This window comes from Saccostrea cucullata, unplaced genomic scaffold (genome assembly GCF_032062105.1).
Source record: "Saccostrea cucullata isolate Sc308-1 unplaced genomic scaffold, CSIRO_AGI_Scuc_v1 ctg9490, whole genome shotgun sequence".
Taxonomy (NCBI): Eukaryota; Metazoa; Mollusca; class Bivalvia; order Ostreida; family Ostreidae; genus Saccostrea; species Saccostrea cuccullata.
The window spans coordinates 616-25,408 of NW_026925120.1; the positions used below are offsets into that span (position 1 = coordinate 616).

The 24,793-nt window shown below is 32.5% G+C and overlaps 1 protein-coding gene across 1 annotated transcript; it reads left to right on the top strand.

The window, feature by feature from the left end:
• Positions 1–838: 838 nt before the first annotated feature.
• Positions 839–21,884, top strand: LOC134268097 (beta-1,4-galactosyltransferase 4-like). Its single transcript, XM_062750301.1, has 7 exons — positions 839–907; positions 12,304–12,537; positions 12,871–13,286; positions 14,097–14,284; positions 17,689–17,811; positions 21,230–21,325; positions 21,446–21,884. The coding sequence occupies exons 2-7, from the start codon at positions 12,339–12,341 to the stop codon at positions 21,624–21,626; spliced, it is 1,203 nt and encodes a 400-aa protein (XP_062606285.1). The 5' UTR covers positions 839–907; positions 12,304–12,338; the 3' UTR covers positions 21,627–21,884.
• Positions 21,885–24,793: the final 2,909 nt, after the last annotated feature.

The window sequence follows — 24,793 nt, forward strand, 5'->3', positions numbered from 1 at the left end:
ACCGTACAGTTATTTATCAGTTATTCTCTCACGACTCTTGAAAAGCAGTTTACCGGTATACATATTTATTGAGTAATTGTTGTTTTTGGTCTTAGACTTCACAACAAAAAATCTTGCGGTAACCTTTTACTAGGACTTATTGCATGTTGACAGCAATTTAAGACAAGATTAATTCATTAAACTATAGTATTTACTTTAAATTTCTTTATTTTATATTTTCAATCAGCAGTGTTAAAATTGAAAAATGACTATAAAAGCATGAGAAAAATTTTATCACAGATAAATAAATCTTTGTATGAACCTTAACTATCTAAATTCTGACAATGATATCTCCTAAAGTAAATGAATACCTCAATAAATAATATCCTTTTTGAACCAACAGAAACATTCTTATATTGCAAGGTATTTTTTTGCATAATCTTGAAATCTCTAAGAACCCCCACCTAAAACCTTGATTGAAAAAAGTTCATGGTGAAATATGTTCAGTAAGCACTGTGTCCGACAAGCCTCTTATTAAATTGCGTTTATCAATACTGAAAATATCGAGTCTCGCTTAAAAAAAAAGATCAATTGAAGATAATTTTAAAAACGCATATCCAGTACAAACGGCTGTGGTTGGTGAATTCAACACCCAAAAAATCGCGCTTTAAACTGTTTGCAACAATGAAATGAAGAAATTTGACTGAAACGAGCTTTCGTGACAAGTGTTTATCTCTAGAAATATTCTGAATTTTTTGTTGTCCTTGTTTTTGTGGAAAAAAATATGCTTTTGAAATTGATTTCAACTAATCTCAAATGGACTTGAACAAAACAATGCGATTACAATCTAAACAAGGATATAAAAAGCCTCATGTATCTGGCCAAAGACTGAAATCCTGTTCAAATTCATCATTCATTTCAGCGAAAGGTAATGAGTCTCTCTCTCTCTCTCTCTCTCTCTCTCACTCTCTCTCTCTTTCTCTCTCTCTCTCTCTGGCAATTTGTAATTATGTTCCCCAAAGGACGTATCTTATTCCAGTATGTCCCGTTGTATAATTAGGCTGGCTTTATGTACCCTGATTACAGTATGGCCCGTTGTATTGTTACGCTGGCTTTACGTACCCTGATTACAGTATGTCCCGTTGTATTGTTAGGCTGGCTTTACGTGCCCTGATTACAGTATGTCCCACTGTATCGTTAGGCTGACTTTGCGTACCCTGATTACAGTATGTCCTGTTGTAGCTTTACTAACCTTGATTACAGTATGTCCCATTGTATAGTTAGGCTGGCTTTACGTACCCTGATTACAGTATGTCCCGTTGTTTTGTTACCCTTATTACAGTATGTCCCGTTGTATTGTTAGGCTGGCTTTACGTACCCTGATTACAGTATGTCCCGTTGTATTGTGAGGCTGACTTTACGTACCCTGATTACAGTATGTCCTGTTATATTGTTACCATGATTACAGTATGTCCCGTTGTATAGTTAGGCTGGCTTTATGTACACTGATTACTATATGACCCGTTGTATAGGTAGGCTGGCTTTATGACCCTGATTACAGTATTTCCCGCTGTATTGCCAGGTGGGCTTTATGTACCCTGATTACAGTATGTTCCATTGTATAGATAGGCTGGCTTTACGTACTGTGATTACAGTATGTTCTGTTGTATTTTTAGGCTGACTTTACGTACCCTGATTACAGTATGTCCCGTTGTATTGTCACCGATTACAGTATGTCCCAGGGTTCTCCACAAGGGGTCTTACAATAGCGCCCCTCCATGGTTAAATTAATGTGGGCCATTGTTAAATAAGCTGCGCCATGGTTAAAATCTGCAGCCGTCATGATTAAATTTTACAGCATTTCATTTGTGACAAAATAATTTTTTAATGACTTGAGTAGTTAATTGTGTTTATACTACGACTCCCATGCACCTTGCATGCATCGAAGGAAAGCGGACTGTGCTAAACAAACAACACGTCGTTAATCCGCGACTATGCTGTGAAGCGTGACAATCAATGGAGAGTCAATCAGCTGATCAGATGATCTATATTTTAAGAGTTTATAATCCTGTACACATGTAAATAATTTTGGGGAACTTAACATGTTCACTACATGATTAGATATATAACAGGTTTATAAAAGATGACAATTACGACATGATAAACGTCATGATACTCTGTAAAAAATTCATGTTCCTTTGTAGTTAATCAATTTCCCATGCTCTGTTTTTTAAGCTTTAACTTTATTATCTTTTTGATAAAATGTGCATAGGGCCTACGTCTCAATCGCCATCTTAGCACGCTTAGTCGTAGTTTTAGAGTTACTTCCCGTTGTTATGAAACGTCGCTTGGCGCTATTTTTAGCACTGGGCACGAGGAGAAGTAAACAAATCTTGGTGAAAAATGGAAAAATAAAACGTTTAGAAAAAAGAGACACTGGTCGAAATGTTCCTTAGTGTTTTAACTTAAAAAATATAACCCATTCATCAGTTTTAGTTATAGTGAAACAAAACATACAACAAAACAATACAACAGGCTACAATTCTTATAACTATTAATTTCTGAAAAATATTGCCATGGTTACTGACTTATTGTATCACAATTTTTCTTTTAAATTCCTTCAGAAAGTTACTACAGTTTTGGGCAAATTTTAGTACATTTGTGAAGTAAGATACAGGATAAATCCTTTTCAATTTAATTATTATTTTTTTAACTTTAAAAAGTGTTAGTTATTCCATTGTTTTGTGTTGCAGTGATTAAGTTTAAAAATTGTAAATTAAACCAATCATTGATTAATGAAGATTAGGAAGTCTATGTTTTAGGTCACATTTTGAGTTGGGGAGCGTTTGGGGAATATCTGTAACGGTTCCCGTTACAATTAGAACTAGTTGATATTAAATTAAAAAATATTCTTCATTTAATGATTGTTGATGTGTATACACATTATAGTATTTTATCTGCTCGGGTAATATCCCATTTAATTCACATGCGTTCTATTTTCTTTTAAAACATAATCATTCCATAAAATCAAATGTTTATTCAAGTTGGAATAATGCTATAATGGACAGCTCACCATTTGTACATTTTATGTACCTTTTCGAAAGACTGTCATGCAAATTAAATAGTAAAGCTTCATTTTCATTGTAAGAGAATTTAATAATAAACATATCCTGCCAAACCGTCACATCCGCCTTGTACTCCTTGTCAAGATCAGAAAAATGAAAAAAAAATTTAATGATACATTGAATTTGCTGACAAGGTCTTTGTATCGACCATAGAGCTTGTGAAATGATACATGTTACTTCAAACGGGACTATTGTTTCATCGTCATATTTTTAGAAGCTTGCCTTGCTTTAGATATTGTTCGTTGACTGCGTATCACATAAAAATAGAGATTGTGATTTCAAATTTCGAACAGTTTCTTGGAAACCTTAGTTTCCGCATCTGATTTACATAACTTCTCCAGGCACGAAGCAAGGGGGGGGGGGGGGGCAGGGGGGCCTGACGCCCCACTTTTTTCTCCAACATTACTTTTACTATTAAAAATGTTCACTGAAATACAGGTTGGCCCTCTAGTTAATACTACGGTAAAGTAATATAAAGGAAATGCAACATTGTATCCAAAAAAGTGGTACTGAAAGAAGTAGGCATCTGAGAAAAGTTACCCCCCGTCTGCCCCCCCCCCCTGCTTTCAATCAAAGTACTCAGAAGTACAGACAGCCGGGCTCATTTACAGAGTAGAATGGATTTCTTACATGAATCACGTTTATATTCTGATGAAAAAAATATTTTAAAACTATCAATATGAATGATAAGACACGGACAGAGAGTTTTTCAATTCTAATACCACGGTCCGATTTTGTCAGAATCAGAACTAATCTGGTACCGCAGCTGAATGTAAACAAACAGGCCAGTCTGGTTCCCTCTCCTGCTTTACCTCGTATGTGTAGAAAACTACGGTAACACTGATTATCAAAAATTCTTACGCTAATGAACTATGTTCTTTTACTTATGAAGTTTTCAAAGTTATTACTACTAATTATGTTTATTTTATATAGATAAATCTTCGTTTTATTTTTGTGTCTTTATTTAGCGTTTGTATTATCTCAAAAGCGGTTGAGAGTAAGAACTATATTTTTGCACGTTACTTTAAAATGGCGACTATGGGGTCAACATCCTGCCTTGAACAGGATCACATAAGCCGGCAATTGCTCTTTGAGCAATAAGCCCGGCTAAAAACGAAGCTACGTGCCTGTTCTCGAATAAAAGTTCTCCTTAGTAGCTGTAAATATATGGTAAGAAGTAAAGAAAGATATTTGGTAAAAAAAAAAAAAATACTGAAACACGCTATGTATTTTACGTAGGGGCTATGGATATAAGCATGATTACGGCTTGCAGAATTAAATTCCGGTTACTGTGTCTGACACATCAGCCGGTTGCTGGTTTAATCATTATAAAACAATCTTAATATTTTATTGAAATCTATTGAGATTATGTTTCAATTTTCACCATATAACATATGTCATATTGATTTTAAGGGGTATTATGCACCTAATAATCTAATTTTAAAATTTAAAAAATACTTATTACTTTTTGCCTACCTGTAAAAAAGGGGTAACTCCCCTCCACCCCTTCCCCCGAGGATGTAAAGTTTAAAGGAGTATATAAAACGTTTAAAAGAAATCAGATTCATCGTGAGAATGGTAAATCTACATATACCCGTACATACGATGCAAAATTTCATGAATGAAGCATATGGAAATAACAAACAGTATTCAAGATCAAAAGTCCATAAAACAATACAAAATAGGAGCAAAGCAAACACGGACCTCCAACAATCAGAGTTTGGAAGTAGATGAACAGGTCTAACTTTAGAATTGAAATCCTCTTAGGTTCATATAGTATACTAAGATATATTTTATGATAACATATAAATGATCTAATTTTCACTCACATTAATTAAGACACCATTATGTACCGGATTTAGACTACAAATTAGATGTACATTCCTGTGTAATACTCAAAACTGAATGGATAAAAGAAGAAAAACATTAAACGACACCAATCTCATTCCCCTGCTCTGAATGTTTTTTTGTTTTCAAAAATATACAAAACTGGTATCAGATAGTTATAATTGATATTTTCAGGAGAAGGATATGGAGATAACGAACAGTATTCAATATCAAAGTCCACAAAACAATACAAAACCGGAGCAGAGCAAACACGGAACTCCGAAACATGGAGGAGTGAGCATCCCCTGCTGACCGTTCACACCTGTCTTGTGCTCCTTGTCATGATCGGGAAATAACGGAAATATCACTCGTCAATTCAGTGTATTAATAATGGACTAACAATAAGTATGAAAAACGTCAGTCAGTATTTGTCTCAATGATAAATTGTATTTGCTGTCAACTTGCTTGTCAATAATTCACCTCGATTTAGAAATTGTTCATACGTAGAGCATGCTCTTGCGTATCGAATCTACTGAGATATATACACTCCGTATGCAGCTGATGAAGGTACATGTATATTGCTGCATAAGCAAGGGAAGTTGACGATAGAAAAGTTAAAGTCATCATGTTTATCATATAATTTGGTTGTTAGATTACTATTAACGTCCTTTTCAAGTAAAGTATCCAAGTATGAAACAGATGTGTCAGACTATGTGGTATCCTCAGGTAACACATACAAAGACAAGTTCATTGTTAACAGAATGATCAGTTACAGGTAAACTAGGGATGCACTTCAATTTTCTGAATAACAATTGCATTTCCAGATGTAAATAACGACCGGTCTTTGTCTTGTAAAGCAAGATATGTGGTTGGACAAGTTTGACTTTCAAGAGAGACTCAGATACCATAATTTGTTTCAATTAAATCAGAATGAAATGTGGAATGTAATTTTTTTTTTAAATGTGAGCCTGTGAAGAACTACAACATTAATTTTATATGAGGCGTTCGCATTCATTCTCCCACGACCATCAGGAAGTTTAAAAGCGAACCAGTCCTTCAAAGGCTTTCCAGATCTATGTGTTGATTTTATTCTTCAACTGTTGAGACACTTGTGATAACAAGGCGGTCTATCTTGCGGTAAAGGGAAGGATTTTTTTCCCTAAAGGTACGAATCAAATGGGGATATTTACACCTTCTTCTTGCTATGATAGCTTGTAGAAAACACTTTTAATGTCTATTAATATTTTATGCTGTTCTTCAATTTGCAGGAATATTTAAACATGTTACATGTACATAAATGATTCATTTCTTTAAATATCAGTTTAATACTATGACTAAAACAAAAAAATAACTGTGTATGTCTTGTGTGTCTTATGGTGTGAATGTTAATGAAAAGTTTTCAAAATTATTTAAGAAATAAACAATGCTATTCAGTGAACATGGCGTTATGAATAGCAATTAATCTGCTGACATATTCCATGGAAAATATTCCAGCAGAGCTATTGCTATTCACAATGCCACATTACTGAATAATCGTTGTTTATTACTTTGATTTTTTTTTCAAATTATCAGAGGAAATCCTGACTTACATAAGGACGCGACGTCTTGTCTTCAGTAATGAAAAACAAACGGCATTACTGATCAATTATCCTTTTCTCTAATAAATCACAAACAATTTATAAAGTAATTCCCTCTCAAACACAGTTATCTGGATACAAGCAGCGCCGTCACCACAATCTCTTAATTTTTGTTTTGATGCAGTTGTGACGTCATCGATCAACTTTATTGAAACCTCATAATAATAATGATTATTACTCCAGAATGCTTTTCTATGATTTTTTTTTTTTAGTTTTTCTATTTATTTTTAATAGCTGAAATCATTCTTGAAGTAGATATACTAGTAAAAGAAATTTTATCTTCCTGAATGTTATTACCCAAGTGTGAAGAGTTATCGTTCTTTGTACAAATATGCATGATACGAAAAAATAAAAATATGGCAGTTCTCTACAAATTTCACAGAGTTTTATTATACAATTAATACATTGACCAAAATCGAATTTTTGAAGAATTAAATCAGCAATTTTAAATATTCTGAATTTCTTTTTTTTTTTCAAAGAATATTATTAAAAACTTATATTTATTCCTTTAACGAAACATTTCATATATATATACTTCTCAACACGTTGTAGAACTGTAGTAGAGATTGTATTACATGAGTGTGAAAGAACAATTGCACTCATAGCAGAAGCAGTTGCGTCTGTAGTCCTGTAAACGCAGTTGAGGACTACACGTTCATAGTGGGAGAGAATAGTGGATACGCAAATATAAATTTATGAACTAACTGTAGAAAGATAAACCATGTAAGAAAAAATACTAAACATGCTTAATTATACCCCCCGCTTGAAAAGTGGGAGGGTATATACTAATCGATATTTCCGTCCGTCCGTCTGTACGTCCGTCCGTCCGTATGTTACGCTTTGTGGTACCCATCTCTTATCCGCAACTCCTCTCATACCACTGAAGGAAATTTAATGAAACTTTCACAGAATCTTCATTACATGTTGCCATTGTGCACCTCCTATTTTACTTTTTGATCTGACATATATTTTGGATTTTCCAGAGCAAAACATGAACACTGCCATTATATTCATATGGGAGGCGGGGGTATCATTTAGTGAGCTCATTCCTCACAGTACCTCTAGTTATAAAATACAAAGGCGTATATGCGGTAATGACCAATAAATAAATATACTTAGAAAACCTAATTAATTATTAAAAGCATTCACTTTAAAGGTGAATTTAACGAATAGTGATAAATCTTTAAAAAATCATAAACAATCATTAAATAACTTAATCAGCAATGAATCATAGACTTTGATGCAAAATGAATGTTGAAGTGCTAGAATAATACAGTAATGCAGTTTGTGTTGAAGCATAAGGTTGTTTCAAACTTTTATCATCAATGTAACTGGATTAAACACGTTGAAGAACCATCATAATAAATATCTGATTTTTTTACATATTGTTTATTGAGGGAATTGGGCTTTATCTCAATTTTCAGAATTTCTTTTTTAATTTATCACAATTTATTTGCCAAGTGTATGATATTTTAAGCCAAAATTACTAATTTAAATTTTTTAAAAAATCAGAAAAGAGATGGTCATGGTTACCTATATTTTTTTGGAGACCAGGTATTCCAACAATCTATTGGAATTCCCATGGGAACCAATTGCGCTCCATTATTAGCAGACTTATTTTTGTATTCTTATGAAGCAAAATTTATGAAAAATCTTATGTGTCAAAAGAAGAAAACACTTGCTGTGGCCTTCAACTCGACCTTTAGATATATCGACGACGCATTGTCAATTAACAATGGTAATTTCCATTCCTACGTCGATACGATATATCCAGAAGAGCTTGAGATAAAAGATACCACAGAGTCTGACACATCTGTTTCATTTTTGGATATTTTTCTTGAAAAAGACGTTAATGGTTACCTAACATCCAATTTATATGATAAACTTGACGACTTTAACATTTCTATCGTCAACTTCCCTTACTTATGTAGCAATATACCTTCATCACCTGCATATGGAGTGTATATATCTCAGTCGATACGCAAGAGCATGCTCTACGTGTGAACAATTTCTAAAACGAGGTAAATTAATTGACAGGCAAGTTGATGAAACAAGGATATCAGCAGTCTAGTTTAAAGTCATTATTTCGTAAGTTCTATGGTCGATACAATGACCTTGTCAGCAAAAACAATTTATCATTGAGTCAAATGCTGACTGACGTTTTTCATACCAATTGTTAGTCCATTATTTATAAACTGAATTGACGACGGATTTTTCCGTTATTTCACGATAATGACAGGGAACACACGGCGGGTGTGACCGGTCAGCAGGGGATGCTCACTCCTCCATAGCAACTGATCCCACCTCTAATGTATCGGAGGTCCGTGTTTGCTCTGTTCTTGTTTTGTATTGTTTTATAGACTTTGAGATTGAATACTGTTCGTTATCTTTATATCCTTCTTTATCTATGTGACACGCTATCTTAAATGTTTGACGAATTTCTTTTCGTATGATATTAAGGGGATGTATAGATTGTCAACACATGCCATCAAAACACACATATTGTAATATTATTGGAAAATTGTAAATAATATGCATTTATATGTGTCCTTGCATTTTTATGGTAAGAAAATAGCTACCTGTTTATTATGTAATGTCTCAACTAAGGCTTTGTAAACCACCTGCATGTTATTTAATGATCGAATTGTCCAAGGTTTTGGGAAATTTGCGATGTTACAGTGTGATCAAATGATCATTATCAATCCTGTGGAGAACATGTGACTGTAAGTTTTCAGAGATCCAAATCCATATTCCTTGTATTCTGGCTGAAAATTAACAAAGCTACCGGAAATAATATGTTCAATATTTTCATTCTGAGCAAAGGGATTGCATGCATTTTCATAATTGCACTAAACACATATAAGTAGATTTTTCAGAGTCCTTTCTTAGTAGCTGGGGCGAGATTTTTATTGAAAAAAATTCTATGCAAGAAAGATTCATACGATTGATTTTTCACAAAATGTTATATAATATTAGTCTGTCTAGTGAAATTTAAGTAGACTGCTTTTTGCCAAAACAGGAATAAATTACAAAAATTAAGCGTTAAGAAACCGGATAAGTTGTGTTTAGTTGCCTCATTCATATGCGCAAAACCCATCCATGCATGAAGTATGTTTTTGACCAGTAACCTGTAATTTAGATACAAAACGGTCTTAACAAAGTTCACCCGAAACATCACTATTTGAATTACAAGTCCACCTAGCAAACTTCTATGACAGATTTAATTTGGATCAACATCATATCAATGGAAATGACATGATAAAATTTTGGTAAACTTAAGTCGGAGAGGTTTAAGCTTTACTTAAACATATTTTCACCACGTGGTAAGTACGCAAGGCATTGATTCTTACGAACTGAAAAATAATAAGAACCAAATCACATATTTATACGTAGCAAACTGTATTACAATTTGAAAATATCAGAATCAAGGGATCCAAGGTGCCTAGAGACATGGGCTATTGTGAATTGACCTTTAGAAAGGTCATGACATACCTTCAACTTGTCAACGAAGTACCTAAACAGAAGCCTGATACAATTAAAAAATCTAGAATTTCAGATGCAGAAACAAAAAAGAGCTAAAATACAAAAATTCTTAAGCTAAGTCAGGCCCTCCCCATACAAACAAGAATAAATAACGAGTTTATCAGATTCTCAGTATTTGTCAATTGTTTGAAAAACGAATGATTCTCGTTTGGTTAAGAACAATTCTGAGTGTTACTAGATTATTTTTACTCTGCAAAGATGAATATATTTATAAAATCACATTCGCTTAAAGCTCACCCTTTGAAAACGGTTGAAATAACAGTGAGTGATCTAGAAAAATTATTATCAATAAAATCTGTGATAATAATGTTGACAAGGGCGTTAATTATATCTACAATAGAATTAACGAAGCGATTTCTTTAAACAAAACGAGGCATCTGAGTGTATTCTTTAAGTGATTTCTTCCCAAATATCAGATTTTAAATAAATTTTGCTTCATATGAATACAAATTAGGTATGTTAAAACGTTTACATGGTATATACAACATATACTGAAACGCAAAAGAAACGCAACACCCTACTCTAGGGGAAAATAATTATGTAAAGTAAAGAATTTTGTATCTTAAAGTTATGGATATCTTCAATTTGGTAAATATCGATAAATTGACGGTTGAACGATTTTCAAGTTTGAGTCTGCTTAACAGAAATCAAAAATTGCATTTTTAACAAAACATTTGGCAATATTATGGTGTTTTAAGGATTTGTACTGATCACCTTAAGTAATGCAGCAATATTTCAAAAAATAAAATCCCTTTTCGTTTCCTGTAACGATGCTAAGGCTTCTTGAAAATGGATTAAGTGCGCATTTCCCTTGCTCTAGTTGGAAAATCTCAATGTAAAGGTGATGGAGAGTTGATGATGCAAAAATACACTACATTACGCCTCAACGGGGTCTTACGTATCATATTCATAAATGATAGTACTTGGACAGGAAGTCCAAGGGTTACCACAATGCGCTAAGTTAGAGAAAAATCGACCTAATCATCTGAAAAATAGGCATTTAAAAATGGCAAAGAATAAATCCTTCGCTCAGATTTCGATATTGATTAACCTACTGTATCGTAGAAATTAAGCTGCAATTGTTGTTTAGGGCAGTCTTGCACGTTGTAATTGAATGGCTGGGAGGGGGTGTTTTATCAGTCATATGTTACTTAGTAAAGTTAAAAAAGAAACATTTAACATTTTTTTCAAATCCCTGATGTTCTGAAAAGTGAGTTTAGCCTTAGTGTATTCTTTTTTGAAAATCATTAGATAAAAAATTCAAACATTTGTAGATTACTGCTTGTTGCGTTTCTTTTGCGTTTCAGTATATTTTTGGGAAGCGTCTCCAAAAGCAAAAAGGTATTGTCAATCAGAAACTCAAGCATCTTCTCTATATCATCTTCAGAGTGTGCTTGACCTTGTGTAAACAAAAAGTTTTTTGACAAAATAATTTTGAAGTTGGGTTACAAGTTGTGGAATGAAATCCAAATTCCTCTAAAATACAATTTAAATAACAAGCCTTACTAACAATTAAAGACGATGCTGTTACATCGTACGTTTTGTTATCAGCAGGAATCAGTAAATACCAATAGTGTAATCTATTATCAAATAGAATCAAAGCCAACAATAGCATAACATCATTGAGTATTTATATTTTCAACATAAGATCGTAGGATATTAATTTGAGTGGAGCAATTGAATAGATTTTAAGATTAATTCTTTTAGATAAGCAGGGCTAAAACTAACCGTATTCCTCGAATGTAATTTTACCTTTATGCATGTTCCGTAAAATTACAGTTTGATGCCGGAAAGAAAATGTTTATCTTCAAAATGATAAAATTGCAAACATTATACATGTATAATATTTGCACAAATTCTAATTGAACAAATGGTATTATGTATTTTAACAGAATAAAAATTAGTTAATAAATACAAAACATGACAAGAAAAAAAAAATCCATCCACATGAAAAACGCCCCAATTGATTCTTGGATAACATCGTTAAATGTCCAATTACACATGCCTTCAATTTACCTTGCATGCTTAAAATCGTGTGTTTAAAGGAAACTCTAGTGTGTTATGAAATGGATAGCAAGGATTTAAATAGGATTTCAAATTTTTTTTTTACAAAAAGGAAAGATTTTAATGCAAAACAATTTCAGTGTTTATTGAAATGATGAAGCTTCTAAAGAGATTTTTTATTCTTTCAGTCTTTTTGGTATTACTGGTTTTCTGTGGGATATATATGCTTCTGATTGTGAAAGTGTCTGTGAAAAAATACTGTGTACCTACCAGCAATCGTCTTATATCTGCTTGCAAATGGAAAATTTATTATAAAGATCTGACTAATGGATTATTGAAAATAAGACAAACAAAAGGAAAATTTTATATGGAGATTGATGTCACGAAATCATGTTTGATTTCAACATTAACTTCAGAGATAAGTATGAATATCTCTCTCTCTCTCTCTCTCTCTCTCTCTCTCTCTCTCTCTCTCTCTCTCTCTCTCTCTCTCTCTCTCTGTGCATATCTTCAAGCGCATCAAAAGAATGTGCTTCCGCAAGATCCTATAAGATAATCTCAAACCGAGGAGAAAAATTCAATATCATTAATTTTATAAACAACCACAAACACTCTAAAATATTAACATTTGTAAAAAAAAAAAAAAAAAGAATTATAAATAAACAAATAAGATAATTTGATAATTCATACGCAGACAAAATGTTCTCTTGCATATCATGTGCTTTGGTAGATAATAAAACTCATGTTTTTTTCAGAGGGCAATAGGACAGTGGACGTAAGTCCTTGTGTGCTGGCGGATTGCCAGACTTTGAGCCTGCATGTTGAATATAACATTTTAGAATTATGTAATAAGAGGTATTGCAAGAAAACGAAGTGCAAGCATGTCAATTGTCCAAAAACAACAAACTCATCGAAATCAATTACTCATACAATACAAGGTCCTTCGCTTAGCGGTGATATACAGAACTGCACCTCTGCTTCGCTTACTTCTGCGAGAAACATGGGAATGGTCGGCGGACGTTGGAAACCAACAGACTGTAGACCGACACATCGTGTTGCAATCATCATACCTTTTAGAGATAGAGAGGAACATCTTTGCATTCTTCTTAAGAATCTTATCCCCATTCTAATGGTTCAACAAACAGAATTTAGAATTTTTGTGATTGAACAGGTACAAGTAATTTTTTTTTATATTTAAATGGTACCTCATGCAAGTCCTCTTCAATAAAATTCAATTTTTTTTTTTCAGTAATACAGTATTATATTTTAGATTGGAAATACTACATTTAATAAAGGAAGACTTATGAATGTATGTTTTATCTAATATTGTTGAACAGGTGAAGTGATCTAATTTATTTCTTTAAGGTATCTCATTCAAGAATCCTTCAATAAAGGACAAAGTTTGAATACAGCCCCTTGTTTGATGTAAACATCCAAACGAAGTTAAATTGTAATAGTGTGAAGTTAAAAACTTAAAATCATGCTTGTTTTCAAAACCAGCACTTATTTTAATTTAAAGAGCAGGGGTCATAGGGGGTGCGAAAGATGCTCATTTTCACGAATTTTCTCAATGCGGGTGGAATTTTGTCAATTTTGAGATACTTTTCACTGCACAAGTTTGCTTATATGATCATTATACACAAAATGCATTTGATATTAGTGTATAAAATATAAAAATTTGGTAGATAGGCAAGCCTGTGTTCTATGTTTTTGGAAACAAAATGTGCCATAAAATCGATGAAAATTTGCATAATAAATTAGAAAATTCGGAAATTAATACATTTTCTGATCGTCCTCTGATTTCTATGTATTCAAAACCTTAGAACCAATACCTATTTCGTGGCAGGGTGACAAGTGATTTTCTATTGATAAATTGTTGCATCATTCTAAAGACATCGCAAACCAGGGGCGTAAAATGGGTCTTCTCCTATCTTGGCCTTTGAGAAAAACAAATTTTCATTTACGCAGTATTATATTTTAGATTGGGAATACAACATTTAATAAAGGAAGACTTATGAATGCAGGTTTTCTCGAAGCAGGAAGAATGTTTGACTTTAATTGTGTTTTCTTCCATGACGTCGACCTAATTCCAGAAAATGAAAGAAATCTGTATTATTGTGGTGACCAACCACGCCATCTGTCGGTGGCTATCGACGAAGATCGTTACAAGTAAGAGACTTGATTGTTGAGTTTCTTTTTTGTCAATATTTCAGTCTTATGATTCCAATGAAGTATAACAACGGATATACACGTATTACGCAATAATTTTATGATAATAATTTAAGAGGATTTCTAGCGAATGTAACTATTAACAAAATTATCGTTCTTTTCCCCTGACTGTTGGAATCTGGAAGACTAGAAATGTACAAGATATCAAATTGCAAAAAGTGCAATGAAGTAATCATTTACCAAAATAGCTTTAAAAACAATATTATAGGACCAAGTACTATTTTTAAAAAAATTTGATAAGGAAAAGATTTTTTCATATGTAAATGCTATACATTCATCAAAAATACTTCAGAGTCAAACCTTCTCCAATCCTAAATCCACATTACATGGGCATATTAAAAATCAGTACAACTAACAAGACCTTGAAATAAAAATAAAATTTAAAAAAACGATGAATTCTGGAGACCTCATTATTCAGAAACGTACGGGGTTTAAGAAAATGAAAACGATACCATGAAGGAAAATGTTACTGAAATATGATATTTTCTTCCATTCACACTAAGCCTTTTACTCCATTATTAAAATCCAATGAGAGGAAGCATAATTATTTTCTGAAATGTATTTTAAACTGTTCTTCACTTTACAATCCAATACAAACGTGTTGTCACTGCATGTAAAGGACGTTATATTTATGATTTTTTTGTTCTGTTGTTTTATGTCAATAAGCACTAATGTCAGTACTATGTTATTTTGTAATGCCCCGTAATCGAAGATTTGGTTTTAGCTCTGTTCGTCTTTCGTCTATCTGTTTGTCTGTCTGGGTAGCTGATGTCGACAAAAACTTTAACTGTGCCAATAACTTTTGACTTTGGAGTTATGGCTTTTGTACATTACGTATGAAGGATATGGAGATAACGAACAGTATTCAAAATCAAGATTAAAAAAAAACAATACTAAGTAGGTACAGAGCAAACCCGAACCCCTAAAACATCAGAGGTGGGATCAGGTGCCATGGAGGAGTGAGCATCCCCTGCTGACCTGTCACAACCGCCGTGTTCTCCTTGTCATGATTGGGAAATAACGGAAAACCGTCGTCAATTCAGTATATAAATAATAGACCAATAATAAGTATGAAAAACGTCAGCATTTAACTCAATGATACTGTAAAATCACATATTTTCGTTGGGTAAGATTTTCGTGGTTGGAGTAAAAACCCTTGGTTCGTGGGTATTTGAATTCGTGGATGAATAATTGTTAAGTAGTTTTGTATGTAACATTTTACATTTTGTGATGCACTTGAATTCGTGGGTCCCTTTATACCACGAAAACAACAAAAATTAAACCCCCACGAAAATTTGTGATTTCATAGTAATTTTGTATTTTTCTGACAAGTTCATTGTATAGACCAAAAAACTTACGAAATGATGACTTTAAACGAGATTGCTGATGTTCCTGTTTCTTCAACGTCTTTGTCAATAAATTACTTTGTAGATCATGCTCTTGCGTATCGAATCAACTGAGATATATAAACGCCGTATGCAGGTGATAAAGGTAAATTGCTGCATAAGTAAGGAAAGTTGACGATAGAGAAGTTAAAGTCATCACGTTTATCATTTAGCTTGGTTGTTAGAATACCATTAACGTTTTTTTCAAGTAAAATATCCAATTCTGAAATACATTTTTCAGTCTCTGTGGTATCTTTTATCTCAAGCTTAACAGGATATATCGTATCGACATAGCAATGGAAATTACCATTGTTAAATGACAAAACGTAGAGTCGAAGGCCACAGCAAGAGTTTTCTTTTCACGCGTAAGATTTTGCACAAATTCTGCTTCATATGAATACAAAATGGGTCTGCTAATAACTGAGCAAAATTGGTACCCATTGGGATTCCAATAGATTTTTTGGAAGACCTGGTCTCCCAAAACCACAAAGATATTGTCAATCAGAAATTCAAACATCTTTTTGATGTCAACTTCAGAGTACTTGTTTGTGCAATCAGAATGTGTTTTAACAAAATAATTTTGCAAATGACCAAGTAAGTAAATTTACGAGTTACATTTTTATTGAAAAAGCAGCTGTCAATGATAAATATCATTAGCCTTTGACCTGGACTTTTAAGTTTGACGCACTTTTAAAAAAAATCTTTAACCTTGACTATAAAGTTTGAATATTATGTCCTAGGGCTTTCAAAATTTCACATGTGTATTCCTTGTGAAAAGACTTTTCTCTTGATACCAACATTTTTAACCTTTTGACCTTGGATTTTGACTTTTTTGTGAGAGACTTCTTTCTTCATCATAAGCTGTCTATGGAGGCATCGGTGCTTCTAAAACAATACTTGTTTTTTTGTCGTTGTTGGTTTTTTTAATATTTCAGCATATGTTTTGAATTTACATGTATTCAATATACTTAAATTGACATGAACACAGTTTCAGCGAAAATTTTTCAATATAATTTTCACCTTTTTAAAAATTTTTACTAATATTTAAGCAAGATATTTCTAATGATCATAAAAAAATTGAATTGCAGTTGTAGATATACAAAAAAGATTTAGAGCCCCAAACCTTTGTAAAATGTAAAAAGGGTCTGTGCCATGTTTTTGTTAACAAAGGTTAAACATACTAATATATGATCGTTCAAAGCATATTTTTTCAATAAATAATTAATTCTAAATACGATAGGACACTTTCTAGTGATTTGCTGAATCTCGTGTAGTTAATATAATATTTTCTACATGTTAACAAAAACAAGGCAAGAGCCTTGTTTACATTATGAAGAATTTTATGCTCTGTTTCTCCTTTGTAAATCAACAAATGATGTTCACATTTTTTAAGGGATGAAGCTTATTTCAACTTTTGTTATTCGATATAACATAACTTGGGGCAGTTTACGCTTTATAAACCGGGAAGCGGTTTATTTAAAAGCGTAAACTGTCCCAGGTTTTGTTATATCGTATAACATAAGTTGAAATAAGCTTCATTCCTTATAATTTAATTTCAATGTAGACAATGAGACAATTTTTCCATTTTTTCCTTCGAAAAAAAAAGGTTCAAATATTGCATATTTTAAAGTTAACGTCAAGCGGAGTAATACGTTTTTGACATAACTCATTGTGACGTAGGCAAGTTATGTTATACAAAATGGATAAAACCGTTTAACCAATCAAATGCCGGGTTACAACTAAAATTAAATCATTAATATATAACTTAATTTCTTCTTCGTTTATATGTTAAAGGTGTGTTGAACGAATAGACTTATATTGCTCTATTTTCCTTTATGTACATAGTTTTTAATATATGTATTTTTTAATTGTCTAGATCGTCTTCAAGCACTATCGTATTAAAAGTTTTAGACTGCTCCTATTCATAATATTGGAAAAATCTATTGATTTGAAATACAGGTTGATGTACAGCTGGTTAGTGGGTGGAGTGTTGGGATTCAGACCAGAAACATTCCGTAAAGTTAACGGATATTCCAACATGTTCTGGGGCTGGGGAGGGGAAGACGACGATATGTACAATAGGTAAGAAGTCTTATAGTTTTTTTTTATTGGGCATAAAAATATTCATTAAAAAGTGTTAATTTGTGATGATTTATACATTACTATTCTGGCGTTCCCATTTAGCAAAGTATATGAAACATAAAACATGATATGCCAGAATGAGAATTAAAATTACATCTCATCAGAGTTTAGGGCAGGATTGTTCTTCCTACCTAGATAAAGTAATATGGACCATTATTATTGTATACGTAACTGTTCTGCTAAATATTTAAATCACAAAAGAGTTTCCGTTATTTTTTTCTGGTGTAAAAGTAAACCGTCGGTTGTAAAAGTCGGCTTTTCTTGCAAAAGTCCACAAGTAAGTATAGAAAATAAAGGCGTATACTGTAAAGGCAAAATAATTATTATGAAACTTGTCAGACAAAAGGTATCTGAGTAATTTTGTTTTGCTTACAAGGTCATTACAACGACCCTAGATTTTACGAAATGCTGACATTAAACGAAATTGCTGATATCCCTGAAACATCAACTTATCTGTCAGAAGCCTGCCTTGGTCTATAATTTGATCTTACTCGTATCATGCCATTGGGTATCAAATAGGTTTAAGATGCAATTACTATGAGTATGTAGGTAGAAGTGAAGTATTACTACATATATAAAGGTGGGAAAAGAAAAGCTGAAATATTCTCATTTATCATACAATTTAGTTGAAAGTTGATCCTTATCATTAATTTCTAGAGAAACATCTAAATATTACCTGATATGGCACGTTCTTTTATATATTTTTCATTTAAAGTTCACTTGGATATATGGAGTCAACATATGAATGGATATAATGATTGCTAAATAAAATACTTAGCTGCATATAATTAAATTTATAGTTGAAGGAATTGGTAGGTATTTTTTTAAGAGTTTTCTGAGTATTTTTTTCTGTACAGGAATGTAAAAACACGTCGGCTAATAAATAAGCACAATAAATGCAAATCGGAATTTCAAACAATTGTCGGAGAACTGCCTGCATGTTTACAAAAAACATTCTTTAGATTGTTCATAGAAAATCTGATGGTGTTTTTCAAAGCTACCTTAAGAGTATCCTAAACTAAGACGTCCTAAATCATTATAACATACAAATACGCGAAGTATTAAACCATTGCAAGGAATCGGAGAGTGGCCATTTTTTACCAAGTACTTCTACAGGTTAAGTAAATCATTATACTGAGAAAATTTAAAAATTGTTAGTGCAAAGATCCAACATTTTAACTTCACAGTAATTTTATATACAAAACCAGAATCAGACAGATTTCTAAAAAAGTAATGTTGTTGATGCCCTGAAATCACATAATACTACAGAAAATGTCGACTTCCATTTAAATTTTGGAAGAAGCAGTTTTCGATGATGTTAAATTTTTATCATTTATCTTCCATAATAAGCAATTAATTTTCGTTCGTAAAAAGACAAGAAAGGGATATGATAGAGCAATTGATGGACCCTGCAATGTATCTTTTTGTAAGAAATCAAATATAAATTGGGCAGATCGAACTCACCTTGGTTGACTAAAAAGTGAAACGTCTAAAACTCTGCAATGTTATTTTGAAGACCTTTATCTTAAGAATATGTACTTTACAATATATAATCCATCTTATCCTCATAGCTCCCTTTCTTAGGAGAACATTCTGCAAAATCGTATGTCAATTTTGATTATTTTTAATATTCCAAAGAACCAAAATGAATTTGAATTACTTTATTTATTTTGGATACCAAAGCATCATAAAATCCCAACAAACAAAGATACATAGTAAGTTCCAGTAAATGTTCTACCAAGCCTCTTTCTCTACTCCTCATTTAGATATTAACATAAGTGAAAGAAAATCTTCAAGAGTACTGTGCAACAATATATTCGAGAAGTGGTTTAAATCCGATGTGGATACGAAAAATTCCAAGGAACCCCTGGGCAATTTTAAATCACAAGATTTTACAAAAATCAACAGCATAAAAACTCGACTTTTCAACATTAAACACAACAATTCCCCACGATAAATCAAAGTCCAGGCTGTTTGTATCATTGACGGCTGTTTTTTCAATAAAAATGGAACTCGTAAATTTACTGACATTATCATTGGTCATTTGCAAAAATTATTTTGTTAAAACACATTCTGAATGTACACACAATAACTGTGAAGTTATCAAAATGATGCTTGAGTTTATGATTGACAAGATCTTTGTTTTGTTTTTTTTTTTTTGGGGGGGGGGGGGGAGACCCGGTTTTCCAACAATCTTTTAGAATTTCCATGGGCACATTGCACCCCGTTCTATTTTTTAACACAGATCTATTTTTGTTTTAATATGAAAAGAATTTTAAAAGAAAAACATTTTAATTGTACACAAAAGTACTAGGTTGACATCAAAAAGATGCTTAAGTTTCTGATTGACAATATCTATGTGGTTTTTGAAGATCAAGCCTTCCAACAATCTATTGGAATTCCCATGGGTACCAATTGCGCCCCGTTATTAGCAGACCTATTTTAAATTTATATGAAACAGAATTTGTTCAGAACTGTATGCGTGAAAAGAAGAAAACACTTGTGGTGGCCTTCAACTCGACATTTAGATATATCGACGACGTATTGTCAATAAACAATGGTATTTCCATTCTTATGTCGATACGATATATCCCGGTGAGCTTGATATAATTGATGCCAGAGAGTCTGACACATCTGTTTCATTTTGAGATATTTTAATTGAAAAAGACGTTAATGGTAATCTAACAACCAAGCTTTTTGATAAGCGTAAAGACTTCTAACTTTGCATACAGTTTTTTTTTTGTCTCTCGGATAATTTGATAGGTAGGAGTATGTTCTAAGTATGTAAATTTCCTAAACAGGATTGGGCTTGATAGGGCTGTCGCTGGACCCTTCAATGTATTTTTTGTAAGGATTTTTCAGAGGTACAGGCGTCCAGTATAAGTTGGGTAGATAGAACGCACCTTGCTTGACTGAAAAAGTTAAAAGTCTTTAACACTGCCATGTTATTTCTAAGGAAGTAAGGAGTTGATCCGCATCAAGATACTTCGTTCTTCCTGCAGATTTTGAACTTTTTTTTTTCGTATGAACACGCAAATCTATTCAAATCTGCTTATATCTGGTGCACATGATACCCATTTAATTTTGGACAGATGAAGATTTGAAATCGAGAAAGGAATTTTTTTTTACTATTCGAATGCTTTTAGCAAAATAAGGTTACATGTAGTTAATTAACGAGTCTCATTTCAGTGAAAAAAAAAATGTCAGTGTTAGATAGACTTTAACTTGTCCTGAGGATTGGTTGCTTTTTATGAGTTGAAACTCGTGCGTTCTGTTATATTTGTATATATTTAATATGTTCCTGTAAAACTTATGATTAAGCATGTATAGATAATAAGCGTGACAATTTTACTTACAGAATACGTCATTCAAGGTTCCGTTTAATAAGACCTCCAGATTCTATTGCTAGATATACAACGATCCGTCACAAGAAACGGGAACATTGGACGAAAAGGTAATTCAAATCATCGTTTTACTCGTCTCTTCATAAACTAAGGTAAATAAAAAATATTAATAGTTTTATAGTTTATGTGAAATATATTGTGAAAAAATATTTTTATCTTAAAATTTTTAGATTTGAAGTTCTTAATACGTGGAAAACAAGGTTAAAGACCGATGGATTGAGAAATGTTCCTTACCAACTCATATCTTCTCATATTTATACGTACTATACTAAACTCAGAATTGATGTCGGAGTACCGGACTTTCCTGTAGAGGAAGCTAATTTTACGTTGACAACGGAAAGTAACTTGTAAAGAATAAAATGTTATTGCATAATATTAAATTTCAGAGTTAAATATTTAACTTTACAGCTGTAAATATAATATGAAACAGGCATCCAAAAATGAAAAAAAGACATTCAGAAAAATACAAAGATCAAAAATTGGGTCGTAAACAGCTATCCAGATAAATTTGATCTTTCCTTAAAAATTGTATTGAATTTTAAAAACAAACTTGATTGTTTGCAAGCTAAGATGATCAATGGAATGCACCAATAAACGGTCAGAAATTGTGATGACAATTTATTTATGTTTTGAATCATTATTATCTTGATGAGAAACCACTATTCATATCATGAAATATATGGAGCTAACGAACAGTATTCATGTTGAAAAGATCTTTAAACAATACAAAATTGGAGCAAACCAAACATGGGCCTTCGAAACAGGTGGAATCAGGTGCCATGAAAAAGAGTGAGCATCCCCTGCTGATCGGTCATTCCCACCGTGTGCTCCTTGTCAGAATTGGAAGTAACGAAAAAAATCCGTCGAAAATTCAGTACGATGATCTTACAATTACATGTACTTTGAAAAACATCAGTCAGCATATGACTTTATGATAAATTGTATTTGCTGACAAGGACATTGTATCGATCAGGAACTAACAAAAAGATGACTTTAAACCAGACTTCTGATATTCATGTTTCATCAACTTGTTTGTCAGTAGTTTACCTTGTTTTAGGAATCGTTCCTTCGTAGAGCACGCTATCTCGTATCGAATCAATTGAAAGATATAAACCCCGTATATAGGAGATGGATATTGCTACATGAGTAAGGGAGTTGATGATCGTAAAGTTAAAATCATCACGTTTATAAGAAAAATCGGTTGTTAGATTACCATGAAACTCTTTTTCAAATAAAATATCTAAATATGAAAACAGATTTGTCAGATTCTGTCTTATGTTTTATTTCAAGCTCACTGGGAAATATCTGATCTACATAAGAAGGTAAAGTAAATAACCATTGTTGATTGGCAATACATCTTCGATATATCTATATATCGAGTTTATGAACACAGATGTCAGTGTTTTCTTCTTTTCACTGAAATCTGCTTCATATGAATACAGAAATAGGACTGCTTATAAGGGGGCGCAATTGGTATCTATTAGAATTCCAATAGATTTTTGGAAAACCTGGTCACCAAAATCCACATAGATATTGTAGATCAGAAACTCAAACATCTTTTTCATATCAACCTCAGAGTACTTGTGTGTACAATCAGAATGTTTTTTAAAAAATAATTTGGCAAATGACCTACGACAAGGTTAGAAAAGAAAAAAAGGTACGGTTTCAGCTTTATTGTGCCCTAAAAAGTAATGTCATCAACAAGTTTTGAAACTGGCTTAAATATTAGTTAATTATATGACTGTGATACATTAGGAAAGAACATGGCCTGCAGGGTTACCATTCTGCAAATATGACGTCATTAATGTGATGCATTTCTCTATTTTGAACAGAAAAACCTCAAAATGGCCCATTTCAAGAGAAATTTTCCTTTAGAAAATAGTGTCCACAGCAGTCGCCCACTATTATTTTTTGATATGTTGTGCAAAAGTCAATAAATGATGACATATTTGAAAATCTTTGTGGGCGATGCCTGTGGATAATATAATCTGAAAGAAAATTCCATTGCAAATTGGTGTCTTCTGCAACTTTTTAAGAAAATTCGGAAAAATGCACATGTTTATGACGTCATAATTAGCATTTACAAACACACATGAGAAGAATGATTTGTACGATTTTTCTGCATGGAATTTATATAAATCAGAAAGCATGAATTTCCATCTTCTACACCAGTTTCATTTTTTAGAAAATCACAGGGCAAGATTTGTATGGAAACCATACCTTGTTCTTTACGAGTTCCATTTTTATTGAAAAAGCAGTTGTCACTGATGTCAGTATTCCTGAAGTTTCTAATTCACTACCGTTAATTTTTTAGTGAGTTTTAAAGGAAGAAGCTTGGTAGAACATTTTCTGGAACCCGCTATGTAAACTGTTATCTCCATATTTTATCAATCTTGTTTTTATACAATTCATACCTTTTTTTAAAGAAATTGTATACTCATTATATAAGGCTGTGTCATTCCAAATTTATTTTTTATGTATCGTCGCTCGTGCATTGACAATATTCATTTCAAAATGCACTTGAAAAATAAACGCTATCATTTTGCAAGGTGGTGTCTTTTTCATCTTGCAGAGTTAGATACTATCGAGGAAATTATAACGGCTTCGAAACTTCAGACTTAAGACTACAGTCATTTAGGGTATTCCGAATCACTGCGGGTTTCCAACCCTCTGGACTTTACCTTATCGCTGTACTTTATACCACATCTTCACACGACTGTGACGACAACGCAGTCAGCATCAACAAGGTACATATAAATAATTCCAAGAAATAAAATCATAAATACCATGCATTAATTAGTTAATTAACAACTTAATTAATGAACTCGCTACATCCTTGTCGAAGAAATACCCTTGTAGAAAACGTAGTTTGACATTTCCAATCGCTGTAATAGCGGCGTTTTTGGTTGATACATGTCATATTTAGTTCTGAAAGAACGGCAATTTTATAAGCTTTTAAGAGCATTATATATTTTTGAAAACACTTCAAAGTTACAAAAGTTATAACCACATTTGCAACCCCGTACAGTTTAAGGTATTTCGAATCACGCAAGTGTACATAAACGTGCACTCAAAATTACTCATCACACACAAACACAGGCTGATGCACCCTAGTTTGTAGTTTCATATGCCAAGGGAATAAAGTGAATAATATCTATTATAGACTAATCTGGGTTTATATGGACCTTTTATTTAAAAAAAAGTATTTCATTTACATATATCAAAGACACCTATGTACATAATGTATATACGTACACTATACACACATGCACTGTATGACATGGGTGCACTGTGGCAACGCACTTTGAAAAAATTACGCACTTTGAAAAAATTTTTCAAAGTGCGTTAAATTTTGGGACCAGGTTAACGCACTTTGAAAAAATAATTTTTTTTTCAAAGTGCGTTAATATCGACCATATTAACGCACTTTGAAAAAAAATTCTGCATGGCTTAGTCAATATTCCTACAAATTTTAGGTATGATAAATTATCATTTGAATCTGATTTGATACTTTTTGT

Coding starts and splice junctions, on each gene's coding strand:
- LOC134268097 (XM_062750301.1), top strand. CDS start 12,339: ATGCTTCTGATTGTGAAAGTGTCTGTGAAAAAATACTGTGTACCTACC. Junction 17,812..21,229: donor GACGACGATATGTACAATAG/GTAAGAAGTCTT, acceptor TTTTACTTACAG/AATACGTCATTCAAGGTTCC. Junction 21,326..21,445: donor CGGGAACATTGGACGAAAAG/GTAATTCAAATC, acceptor TAAAATTTTTAG/ATTTGAAGTTCTTAATACGT.